Below are 12,665 nucleotides of genomic sequence, written 5' to 3' on the forward strand. Positions count from 1 at the left end.
TACGGTCAATATGTGGATAGAAAAAGTCTATCGACACTCATATATTATCACACTTTTTAATATATTTTTTAAAAATTTACGAGTATTTTTTAAACATGGTACAACCGTAAGCGCATCTTTGAACTTTTTACAAAAAAAATTTAAAAGTGATTTGAAGTCCGTAAAAAAGTAAAAATGTATTTTTTAAACTCTTTGGAACGTTTAAATATATTTTTGAACTAAATTACTTACGGTTTTGGATAAGAGTATTTTTGAATATTTTTCGATTTTATCTGATATTTAAAGATATTATTTTGATTTTTTTTTTTTTTAAGTTTAAAGATATTTTTAGATTAAAAAATATGTAGGCAAATTATTTTAATTTAAAATTTAGTATTTTTATAATTTAGATAAAATATTTTTGAATATTTTTGAATATTATAATCGCAATCATGTAATTCCCTCAGCTGCTATATGTCTCTAGAAACTTTAAAAAGGGGGGAAAATAATGTTCAGGGCATTGAATGAGAAACCCAGAAGCCCATTCTTCAGGTAGAATTAAAATTTATATATATATATATATATATATATATATATATATATATATAAATATATGTATTTGTTTCCTTCTTCGTTCATTCTACAGTCTGATCAGCGGTAGAAGAACAATAAAATCGCTACTCCGATCATACTGAACAATGTCGTCGCTCGACATTGACGGAATTTTGGCGAACACGAAGGAGCTCGATCGCCTGCGGAAGGATCTGGAGGATGTTGTTCTTGAGATTAATAAGATGCACAAGAAACTCCTCGCTAGTGAGTATTCTTCAATTCTTAAACCTTTTGATCTGATCATGATTTCTTTTTTTTTTTTTTTTTTTTTTTTTTTTTTTTTTTTTTTTTTTTTTTTTTTTTTTTTNGTTAGGAATTGGCTAAATTGTTCGATTCTTGCTCTCCTGCTGGTTTAATTAATTCGTCTGTTGATGAGGCTATTGTTGAAATTCGGATTAGATGACAATAATCTGAGAGCTATTGCATTCTGGAATTTTACTGGAAGTTACTTGATTCTTTTTTTAGTATTTATTATCGAATTTGCTCTTTTTTTTTTCTTTCTATAGTGGAGATAGTCGCACGTAATNACTTGAGCTTGTTAAGGCGGTATTGAGTGTTCGATGAAAAAAAATCCGAGGTTTCTTTTATTTTTTATGCCGGCCTTTTGAATGCTATCGGCTCAATTTTAAGTGTATCGTGACAAAGAGACTGATTCAATGAGCTCAAAGGGTTTGCTGAAATAAGAGGAAACTTACTGAAAACATTTCAGCAGTGGAAATACTTCCTTATCCGAAGCCTTTTCCTTATAGCATTACGATGTGACAAGAGAAGACAATGTTAATTAGATAAAACCACCCAGTTCCTTGAAAGAAAAAAATAACATTAATAAGAAATAAGAAATAAAGAATAAGAAAGAACAAGTTATTCATAAATTAGAATCTTACGAACTATAAGCCTAAACTATCTTAATTACCGAAGCTAAACTAGTTTATTGTTCCATCAATACCCACGGTGTCAAGAAAATTAAGGGCAAGTTTGTGGTTCGTTTTATATTTGTTCTAGATCTTTGACGTGTATATGGATTTGGAAGGTGAGGATGATAAACTCGGTAATTTTGATTAGTTTTTGGTTTGTTAACTAAAACAAAGAAGTATATAACCTTGGGGAGTTTATTATCACACTTTTTAGAGAGTTTTCTTTTCTATTAGTGCTCGTCCCCTGTCTTCCTCCAAATTTCTGTTTTTAGCTGGCTTTCTCCTTAATATTTGATCGTGTGCAGCTCCTAAGGTGGTCGAGAAGCCTGGGGATAATTCATTGTCAAAACTAAAGCATTTATATACTCAAGCAAAACAACTTTCAGAGGATGAAGTGAGGTAGTTTTACCCTATTCTTACATGAAATTCATACTTCAGAGTTTGTTCACTTGTGTTTTATTTTTTGTAAGTTTGTGCGCGTTTAGATACATACGAATAGAAATCATTTATCTACCCCAAGTGTGTCTGGATCATAGCTATTGCGCATGGCATTGAAGTCCATATTATTTTTTATTGCAGCGTTTCCACAACCTTATTGGGTCAACTTGAAACTTTGCTGCCTGCTGGACCTCCTGGGCAACCAAGGAGAAGGATAGGTATTTCCAAGAATTATTCAACTCTACTATGTTTTACTGATAACTTCCCCAAAAGCTTTCTGATACAGGCTAAGATATGTTATACACATTATCATGAAAAGAGGCCAATCATATTTTCCACTCTTCTGCTCCATTGGCTTCTCTTGAAGTATTACGCTCTTGGATTAACCACAGGATAGAATTATGTGTTCTTATAAAAACTAATCATAACTAACAGAAGGGCCATATTTGTTAATATCACAGTGGAGACGATAGGAATCTTGCTGATTTTATTGGAAACTTGAACACTAAATATGTTTTCTTTCCTTTGTTGTTCCTTCTTCTGAATCTTTGTTGATAGATGGTCAATTAATGTCAGCCCTTGAATTTAGTTGCCAAACTACTGTATATTATACTCCCTAATACTCATGGACATACTGATGCAGTCTGAAATGGAAATTTTGAGTTTCTATTCTTGAGGAAACTGTATGTCCCGTTCCACCCATTCTGATTACTAAACGCATGCGTCCGTGTGGGTATGAGTCTACACTTGTGATTGCTGCAAATGGATAATAGGAGAAAGGAAATTAACTTTTGTATTTATTTGCTAAATGTATGGGATGGGACCTCCTAGAATGGCATCTTAGATTTATTCATATGACTACATATGCCCATCAACGAAAAAACAGTCATTAATTCCCTACGATCCTTTCCCTTATTAGCAAACAATCATTAGTTTATTACTGCTGATTCTCTTGTCAGATTTTGAATAAATATTCTGAAGCGGTTATCTGTTTATTTATCAATTTGAATGTATATGGCAGATAAAGCGAAAAGAATGAAGGCAGATTCAGATAATGCTCGCCTTTCTCCTGCCATGAGAAACCTCGAGGCATGCGCCAACCTGAAAGATGAACAGGTCTGTATGTCGATTGCCACTTTTTTTGTTTATTTTATTTTATTTTTATCTTTTTACTTTTAAAAAAACTAAAAATAATTTAAATGCTTTGATTAATTTCAACCAAAGATAGCTGTATAGTTACCATCTTCTGTTATCTTCAGGTGGCAGCCAGGGTGACGCCAGATGGGGCTGAGAAGGATGAATGGTTTATTGTAAAAGTGATGCATTTTGACAAGGAGACAAAACTGTAAGTTGAATTATACTAGTAAGTTCTTAACAGCCAGGCAGGTTGGAAATTAAGTTGAATTGTTATTTTTATTTGAAAAGAACAAAGAAAGAAACTGGTTAGTCACGGAAAACTCATATATCATCATTCCCATGTATTCAATAAGGTCAAATTTCAACATTGCCTTCTAACAGGCTTCTTCAATATTAGTAATCAGTGACTCGTGTCGTCGTGTCAATCCCTTTTCAGTGATGACTATTTGTACTTGGTGAGATGGAAGATTGTCAAAGCAAAGAAAGATATAGGGAACAAACATTTCAATAGTGCTCCTTGCTTTGTCATTCATTAGTGTTTTACATGTTTGATTATGTGCACTGTTTTGAGATCACTCTGGAGCTTAATTTGTGAATTTTTAGAACTAATCAAATAATTTTAAACATGTTTGAATGTTACAATCACATTTAGACGATCTTGTTTCTAATAGGATTTTCTTGTCATGATTGTAGTTGTTGTTAAAAAAAACTTGCGTAACATCATTTTGTGAGTACAAGTTCGACACTAATCTTGTTGCAGAGTCTCATGATTTATCTTTTATGGAGAAAAAAAGGAAGAAAAAGAGATCACCATAATGATTAAAACATGATACTTTTCAGACACTAGTCTCCTTTATGATATTTTAATATGTAATATGAACATGCACAGATTTGACGTACTAGATGAGGAGCCAGGCGATGAAGATGAAGGTGGAGGGCAGAGGTAAAGCTATTGATTGTGGGTAATTGGATAGTTTCTTCTCAGTTTCATGCTAATCAACCAATGTTTAATTCAATTTAATTTCAGAAAATACAAGTTACCAATGTCAGCCATCATTCCCTTTCCAAAACGAAATGATCCTTCTACTGTCCCCGATTTCCTACCTGGAAGACGAGTTTTAGCTGTTTATCCAGGCACAACCGCTCTTTATAGGGCAACAGTTGTCAATGGTCATCGCAAGGTCAGCATTTCATCTCTACACCTTCTTCTGCCATAATTGTAGCACAAAAAACTACGTCAATCCTCTTAACTTCTAACCTTTATTATAATTTTATGTGCAACTTACTGACAATTTCTTTTGGAATGGATGGCATCTTCACGCTTCTAGAGGAAGACAGACGAGTAAGTTACCTCGTTTCTTCTTTCTTTTTGCTTTTTTAAATTCATCACTCCATGTCTACTCTGATTTTCCTCTCTTTGATGACCATCATGTTCTGATTCCTTTAACTTTCTATGTGAAATAGCCCATTAAAGCTTACTCCTTCCTTTCGTCCTAGCCATATAGAAAGTTCTTTCACCACCTGAAATGAGGAAAGAACAAAAAAAAGCCATGAGCGCATCTTTCTCATATGGAGAAAGGCTTTCTTTGTCGGTTAGTCGGTTTGTCAGCAGCTTAAAAGAACCTTCTTTCCTTTCTTTTTCCCATTTGAATTCATTCCTCGTGAGCTTACTTCTACCGTACAAGGCTGGGACTTATATATTCTATATCTTTTTGGTCTTCCCGTTTCTTCATTTGGCTTATGTTCTTCATGTAGTAGTTAGACCGAATGACTCTGAAATTATGTCGATACTTCTACATATTACGGGTAACGTAGGAGACGTCTCTATTTTTTCCCTCGAGAATCCTTAGAATTACCACTGCTTAGCTTTCAATTTATCTCTGACCATCAAATAAAATGTGAATAACCCGTCCTCCTCTCTTTGAAACAAGGGACACTTCTAGTTTTGTTGGGATTATCACTAGAAACTCGAATTCGTAATGAATTCCTTTGCCTATCTATTCTATTATGGTCGGCTTGGAGATACTTCAACTCTTAAAATAAGAAAAAACCTAAAGACACTACAAATCACTTTTAAAAAAGCACGCTTCTTTCAAGCGTGCTTATGAAAGAAGAGCTTTCAAGCTATTGCCACCAGTTTTGATCTCTCTCTGATACCACTTTTCTATACAGTCAATTTCATTGGCTCAGGATGTTGTGATCATTCGTTGTGTGTTTGCCATCAGTTTCGACCAACTGTGTCTTGGTGCCAATTTTCAATGAAATGCATTTTTCTCCCCTTTGAACCACAATTATTTCTCGTAACGATTTTTCGTGTCAAATGATGTGTTCATGATACATGGTACCATCTATATACTACTACTACATGATCATCTATTGTGCATTACAAATTCATCCTATGTTTTATTCTCGACAGTTACTTGTTGGAATTCGATGACGACGAGGAAGATGGGTCATCGACATTGCCCCAGAGAACAGTGCCCTTCCATAAAGTTGTAGCCTTGCCTGAAGGACTCCGCCAGTAAGCTGCGTGTATTTATATTTATATTTGTGAATACTACTATAGAAGCTTGTAAATCGTAGACCAAACATTATGCATTATTCTCTGTCTTTAAATTTGAGAAATGATAAATGTATTCAGTATCAGATGATAATGGTGAAGAAACCCCATGATAATTATTGTTCCTTTAATGATGATTATCTCTTAAATTAACATCCTTGTTTCTCATCATCGGTATACGTATAATTTAGTATCGTTTAAGCACTAAACCCGAGAACACGACCTCAAATCATCACCGAACTCAAAAGTTTAAAACTTTTATTAAGTACTACTACAAAATACATGCTCAATATTAGTAGTAGTGGAACTTCAATAATGCCTACCGAAAGATCATGGTTCTAACTCCTATGGCAGGCTTTTGTGATTGGAATAGGAGGGCTTGATAATGAACCATTGAGAATGTGATTAGCCACAAAGTGATTAGCAGCCTCAGAGTAATGGACTCCATCCCAACTCACATACTGAGCTCTGTTTTCACAGGCATCTCCAAACACCAAGCTTCCATTTATGGGTGCTTTTGTCCCACACCACACATGGTCATACCTTACGTGGTACCCGCAGCACACCTTGAGCGGATTGGGAAACCCTGCAAAAGTTCGATATTTGAAATAGATGTCGATCGAAGATAAGTGTTAACTAGGAGCATGGTTCTTTTACCTCGTATAGAATCTCAATTGCCTTAGGAAATTTCTTTAGTGGCTCCTATATTCTAACCCCTTGTGTTCATGTTCATGTTCGTGTTTCTTAAACGAATGCATTCAGCTAACTCTATGACGGGTTGAGCCTTTTTGTCCCCACCCTTTTCAAGAGTCTAGACATGTTCTAACATAAGATCACACAATCCTATTGAACTTTAGATACCGTCTCGTAAAATTGCGAGGACCCCTTTTCGAGAAAAACCATGGATGACCCTACTCAAGGCAGCAGACTCTCGATTCTTTGTTCCCTCGACATTGACAAAATGTATAGCAGAAAATGTTAATAATGAGTAAGAGATATGGAAGAATAACCTTGAGTTTTGCCATTGCTGATAAGAGCATACTTGGCAGCATAGACATCCACATAGGTAATGGCAGCTTCTGGGAGCTCTGCCCTAAGCTTCTCCAATTTTGCTTTGAGCTGATTATTTAACTCCATAGAGATATCATTTTGAGCCTTGATACAACCGTGCTCGTCAAGGATGCCTGGGGCTGGGTTTAGAGTGTAAAATTGGTTCACTGGGAGGCAACCAAATGGCCCTGTGTTGTGTATCCAAAATGATCTCCCTTCAAGCTTGTATATCCTCTGAAATTTATCAAATTTCACAAACATTTTCAGAAATAACAAAACAAAACCATGTTCTCTTCATCATTTTGAGCTTGTTTCGATTAACGGTATAAGTAGGTCGCTCAGATTGATTCTTTTATTGGTCAAAACCTAACCCGAACGAACTTATCAGACATGTGGAAGAAAAAAACACCAACTTCTTTCTAAAGCCGAGTTAAGTGTAACAGCCTACGCCCACCGTTAGTAAATATTGTCCTCTTTGGACCCTCCCTTTCGGGCTTCCCCTCAAGGTTTTTAAAATGTGTATATTAGGGAGAGGTTTCCACACGCTTATAAAGAATGTTTCGTTCTCCTACTCAACTGATGTGGGATCCCACGTTAATTGTGCAAAGGAAACGATCAAATTGAACCAATCGACTGTTTCTTCTAGTCTATACTTCAAAAACACAAACCAACCAACAAACCAAACTCGAACCGACCGAACTGAGTCAATATTAGGTTCAAAACATGTTTTGATAATTGTTTTCTAGAACTCATCTCCCTTACTTTCTTCCCAAAAAAAGACTTTTCTGATGCACTGCTTCAATTTTCAAGCTCGGTTTCTTATCAAAACGAAAGAAAAACGAAATCACACAAGTTATTGAAACAAATCTATAAAAGAAGTTTCCAAACTAAACAGCCCAAACACCATTATTATATACAGTAAATGACCAAATGGGTGTCATTCAAACGTAATAGATGATAGACATATCAAGAATGGCAAGGAAACAGCTCTGTGAGAAAGTGGGTTTTCTTGTGCTTACTTGAACTGCAGAGGCAAACTGATTAACGATATCGGGCAAAGCAGCACGAAGTTGATCGATGCTCAGCTTTCTAAACCCCATAGCTAAATCATTCTGCCCAATATCAAAAGTGTAGAGTGCTTTGGAGAAATCCTCTGGTCTTGTAAGTTTCTCTCTGTCAGATGGGTTCTTGGCTAAGAATCAATCATCAACAACAAAAAATTTCAGTTTAGAAAAAAAAAAACGTCAAACTACAAAATGACGAAAGTGAACAGATAGATAATATAGATAATGTAACCGTCCAAGCCACCACTAACAGTTTTCCCTTTCGGGTTTCCCCTCAAGGATTTTATAACGCATTTGCTAGGGAGAGGTTTCCACACCCTTATAAAGAATGCTTCATTCTCCTCCCCAACCGATGTGGGATCTCACAATCCACCCCTCGTCGGGGCCCAGCATCCTCGTTGGTACTAGTTCCCTTCTCCAACCAATGTGGAACCCCCCAAATCCACCCCCTTAAGGGCCAGTGTCTTTGCTGGCACACCGCCTCGTGCCACCCCCTCCAGGGCTCAGCCTTCTCACTGACACATTGCCCAGTGTCTAGCTCTAATACCATTTGTAACAGCCAAAACTCACCGCTAGCAGATATTGTCTTGGCTTCCCCTCAAAGTTTTTAAAACGCATCTATTAGGGAGAGATTTCAACATCCTTCTAACGAATGCTTCGTTTTACTCTCCAACCAATGTGCGATCTCACAGATGAAATTGAATGATGCAATCCAACAAAAATGGAAAAGATTCAGGTATGTTGGCTTAACATGCTTATAGGTCAAAGAACTCGAACTAGATGTAATTGATAGGAATGCCAGTAGGATAGAAATGGGGGAGATTAGCAGTTATTCAGGATATGCTAGTAACTGGTTAAGGAGATTGTCGGTGGGAATTTGATTACAAAAACAGTGAGTGAGAGAAGAAGAGTTTCATGGCCTAAATTTACGATGAACTACAGATTGAAGTTAAGAGATCTTGAAACCTTGGTTGTAGAGATCATTGGAGCGAGCTTTGAACTGTTCGAACTGAGTAACCTGCATGTCAAGGAAAAATGGACTAATTCCATATTCATAAATGGTTTCATTCGGCTTCTGTACAGTCGATCCGCCGGTGGCGAAATTGGCGCCGTGCCGGAAATTAGCGCCAAGCGAATTCAGATAAGCACTCAAATACGGCAATCTCAATCTCTCGGCTGCAATATCAGAAACCCTAAATTAACATCAACATCAACAATCTTGGCGGGAAACTAAGAGAGATAACCGCAATGTTAGGCCAGTTACCAATGAAATCGATGATCAGACGGCCGTCGCTATCCCTTCCGGACGGCTTGTTGAAGAATACATCTCCATATGGCCATCGGATGGGCTCGAAAGCGGCGGAAATGGCGCCAGTGTCGGAGTTCGAGTCGCCGAAGTTGAAAACCACCGGAAAATCACAGTCGGGTGAAGCCAACGCAAAGGTAACCTGCAAAACCAAAAGTGCAAACACTACCTTCGCCGGAAACTCCATTTCCGTTCCGCAGATGCTTCCGACGGCGGTTTTCGAGATTCAGGAAGAAGGTTTTTCAAATTTCGCAATGTGTTTAGTATGTTTCACACTTATACATCACTTCCACCGAGTGAGAGCTTCACATTTGCCTCTCTCTCTCTCTCTCTCTCTCTCTCTCTCTCTCTACATTATCTTCTTCGGAGGTCCGCGGCCATGGCCAGAGCTTCAGCAGTACCGAGGGAATAAACTTTTTTTACGATGTCGGTGCGGGTGGAAATGATTGGGTGAATTGGGGCCGTTCGATCGCGATAGCAATCGTGATCGTGCGGCTGTGATGAAGTTGGCAAATCGAGGCGAATAGTTTCGTTTCCATGTGAATATAATTAAACGGGGGCAACCCTTGTCGTTTCTAGACAATCATATCACCGTAAATCTCTGTGTGTTTCTATACATATATTTTTAATTTATTATTAATAGATTTTAAGTTAAATTAATAAAAATACTTTTAAATTTTTATTTGAATTTGAAACTTTCAAAAAATTAATAATAACTTAAAATTTTTAAAAAGTCTTAAAAATATATTTAAACTTTTAATAAAAAATTAAATATATATTTATTATTAATTTTAGACGGGACAATTAAATTTGTATAAAAAATATCCTTAACTTTCAATAGTATGATATTGTGAGCATAAACTCGGGTGATTTTGTTTTGGGCGTTCTCCAAAATGTCTCATACCAACGAAGATAATATTATTTGATTATAAACCCATAATGAGTTGTTTTCGTTGGATGATGAAAGTCTCACATCGACTAATTTAGGGAATGATCATGAATTTATAATCAAATAATACTCTCTTCATTGGTGTGAGGTTTTTTGGGAAGCTCAAAGCAAAGTCATGAGAATTTATATTCAAAGTGGACAATATCATATTCATTGTGGAGAGTCGTGTTCTTCTAACAATTTTTACCATCTAATTCTTTTAACATGTCTCGAAGTAAACTACAATTTATTGTTTAGGTAAAGTCTTACAATTAAAACACGGGTAAAAGTTAAAACCTAAACTTACCACACGTAAAAATGTTATAATATGTTGAGAAGTAAACTATCCTGAAGTTACACCGTCGAATATGCGTGTTGTAAATAAGACGATCGTAGCCGTCGAAACCTAATCAGACGGTAGGATATCAACGACAAGCATGCGTGATGGGAACTTGGGGGTCGGAGAAGGAGCCTTTGATAATCTGATTGGCGATCCAACGGTTAGCAGCCTCAGTATAATGGACCCCATCCCAGCTGATAAATCTGGAAGGATCGTCACAAGATCCAGCGTACACTTGGCTGCCATTTATGATCTTCTGGTTCCCGCACCACACGTGATCATTGCCCTCGTGATACCCACAACATATTGCCCCCATCTCCATAAACCCTGATTATTTAAAGAATTATATCCAATTAGTTAAATTTATTAAAATTAAATAAGAGAGAAAATTAAGTAAATTCTCGAGTAAAGAGATCCCATCTTCGCACACGGCTAAACTTAACTTATGATACTTACGTAACTCAGTTAAATATTCAAACATCGACNTAGAGTAAAGAGATCCCGTATTTGCACACGGCTAAACTTAATTTATGATACTTACGTAACTCAGTTAAATATTCAAACATCGACGTCACGTAAATTTATTTATTTAATATTTTAAAAACATAGGAACAAGATTTGCGGGAAAAGATAAGGGTTAAAATGGTAATTTAACATGATAATTATTCTTTTTAGTGGAGTATTTACTTTTAATTTCAATTTAGTCCTAAAATATTTTGTGATTTCTAAATTTTATATTTTATTAAATACAAAATTAAAAATAAATAAATAAATAAAAATTAATTACCTTCTTCCTTCGCATTGGCTATGAGCTGGAGCTTAGCTGCAAACACATCCACGTAGACGAGAGAAGCATCTGAGAGTTTTGCTCTTTGTTGAATGACTCGTTCTTTAAGCTGTCTGTTGAACTCCAAAGCGGCGTCGTTTTGGTACTTAACGCAGCCGTTTTGGTCAAGATCTCCGTTGACTGTGGTGCGAATCGCCACTGGAATGCAGCCTATGGGCCCTGTGTTGTGTACCCAAAATGCCCTTGCTCCTTCTCTATATAACTCCTATTAATTGAAAATTTAAAAAATAAAAAATAAAAAATAAAATTTATTCTTATTTTATTTTTATATAATAAAATTTCATAAATAGTCTCTATAATTTGATAAAATTGCTGTAAATATTTAAATAAATTCTAATTTTTAAACTCTATAGATTAAATTATAAAAAATTTATTTAACGTTAAATAAGTGATTAAATTGATGGTCGGTTTATTTTTTACTAGCTCTATTAAAGAGTAGATGAACAAATAAAGGGACAATACTTTTTTGTTAGTAGATCATGTCGTGTTGACTTTTTTTTCTTAATAAATAAATAATATATATATAATATACACGTGTGTATGTATATGTGTGCATCTATATATATATATATATATATATATATATGTGTATATACATGTATGTGTGTGTATATAGTGAATATAGAAAGTAAGAAAAGTTAGTAATAATTTAACTATCAAAATATATATTATTTTATGAATTTAAACATTAAATGATTTAAAAATAAGCGACTTACTTCAATGGCGGCTGCAAATTCTCCAATGATATTAGGAATTGCCATTCGAAATTGGTCGTTTGTCATTTTACGAAATCCAGCAGAGAGATCGTTCTGACCAATATCGATGGTGAAAAGAGCCTTAGAGAAGTCTTCTGGTATCGGAAGAGTGCTTCTAATAAAGTCATTTGTTTCTGTCATGCAAATTTATTAATTATTAAGAATAGTTACAAATAAAAATAAGATGATAAGGAAACCCTACCTTCACGATATCGATCGATAGTACGATTTTTGAACTGACGAAACTGTACGACTTGAATATCGAGTGAAAATGGGCTGACTCCATTCTCAAACACCGATTCGTTTTGATTCCGAATTGTGGAACCGCCCGTCGCAAAGTTTGCACCGTGTCGGAAATTTGCTCCAATTGAATTCAAGTATGCACCTAAGTATGGCAATTCTAGATGCTTTGCTGCAAAATTAAAAATATAATAAATGTAAATTCAAAAATAATTTATTATAAAAAATATTGTAATTTTTTGGCTTCTTCTCAAGGCTTTAAAAGGCAGACCCAAAGGTTTCCACATACTTACACAGGGTGTGTTGTTCTCCTCCCAACTAACGTGGAATACCAGAAAAATAATTTAAAAAAAAAAAAAAAAAATCAATTTTCCTTATATATTATTAAATTAAGAATTAAAATTTTAAAAAACAAAAATTTGAATAAAATAAGTTCATTTAAATAAATATAAATAAGAAAATAGCAATAAATTGGCGTCTTAAAATGAATTAATA

The 12,665-nt window shown here is 35.2% G+C and overlaps 3 protein-coding genes across 4 annotated transcripts; 1 reads left to right on the plus strand and 2 right to left on the minus strand.

The window, feature by feature from the left end:
• Positions 1 to 437: 437 nt before the first annotated feature.
• LOC111789677 lies at positions 438 to 5,771 on the plus strand. 2 transcript variants are annotated; one of them, XM_023670318.1, is made up of 10 exons: positions 438 to 531; positions 626 to 795; positions 1,811 to 1,904; positions 2,085 to 2,161; positions 2,965 to 3,059; positions 3,203 to 3,288; positions 3,970 to 4,023; positions 4,108 to 4,261; positions 4,409 to 4,422; positions 5,497 to 5,771. In XM_023670318.1, exons 2-10 carry the CDS (start codon positions 678 to 680, stop codon positions 5,603 to 5,605), a joined length of 801 nt encoding a protein of 266 aa, XP_023526086.1. In that variant the 5' UTR covers positions 438 to 531; positions 626 to 677; the 3' UTR covers positions 5,606 to 5,771. The 2 variants fall into 2 exon arrangements, with proteins under 2 accessions (XP_023526086.1, XP_023526087.1); XM_023670319.1 differs by having other exon boundaries at positions 458 to 531; positions 635 to 795.
• A 98-nt stretch (positions 5,772 to 5,869) lies between these two features.
• LOC111789676 (GDSL esterase/lipase At5g14450-like) lies at positions 5,870 to 9,443 on the minus strand. Its single transcript, XM_023670317.1, has 5 exons — positions 9,019 to 9,443; positions 8,721 to 8,930; positions 7,710 to 7,882; positions 6,651 to 6,924; positions 5,870 to 6,226 (listed from the first exon to the last, which is right to left on the minus strand). Exons 1-5 carry the CDS (start codon positions 9,245 to 9,247, stop codon positions 5,979 to 5,981), a joined length of 1,134 nt encoding a protein of 377 aa, XP_023526085.1. The 5' UTR covers positions 9,248 to 9,443; the 3' UTR covers positions 5,870 to 5,978.
• A 970-nt stretch (positions 9,444 to 10,413) lies between these two features.
• Positions 10,414 to 12,355, minus strand: LOC111791768 (GDSL esterase/lipase At5g14450-like; the record flags this gene model as incomplete). Its single annotated transcript, XM_023673239.1, has 4 exons — positions 10,414 to 10,655; positions 11,116 to 11,380; positions 11,892 to 12,064; positions 12,133 to 12,355. Coding segments are annotated over 4 exons (903 nt in total), but the record flags the coding sequence as incomplete, so codon positions are not given.
• Between the last annotated feature and the right edge of the window lie 310 nt (positions 12,356 to 12,665).

Source organism: Cucurbita pepo, chromosome LG03 (assembly GCF_002806865.2).
Source record: "Cucurbita pepo subsp. pepo cultivar mu-cu-16 chromosome LG03, ASM280686v2, whole genome shotgun sequence".
NCBI lineage: Eukaryota > Viridiplantae > Streptophyta > Magnoliopsida > Cucurbitales > Cucurbitaceae > Cucurbita > Cucurbita pepo.

Excerpts from the sequence above, each read along its gene's own strand:
- LOC111789677 (XM_023670318.1), top strand. The coding sequence starts at position 678 with ATGTCGTCGCTCGACATTGACGGAATTTTGGCGAACACGAAGGAGCTC. Across the intron at positions 1,905-2,084 it reads CTTTCAGAGGATGAAGTGAG|CGTTTCCACAACCTTATTGG; the intron begins GTAGTTTTACCC and ends TTTTTATTGCAG. Across the intron at positions 3,289-3,969 it reads TTTGACAAGGAGACAAAACT|ATTTGACGTACTAGATGAGG; the intron begins GTAAGTTGAATT and ends GAACATGCACAG.
- LOC111789676 (XM_023670317.1), bottom strand. The coding sequence starts at position 9,247 with ATGGAGTTTCCGGCGAAGGTAGTGTTTGCACTTTTGGTTTTGCAGGTT. Across the intron at positions 8,931-9,018 it reads TCTGATCATCGATTTCATTG|CCGAGAGATTGAGATTGCCG; the intron begins GTAACTGGCCTA and ends CTGATATTGCAG. Across the intron at positions 7,883-8,720 it reads CAATGATCTCTACAACCAAG|CCAAGAACCCATCTGACAGA; the intron begins GTTTCAAGATCT and ends ATTGATTCTTAG.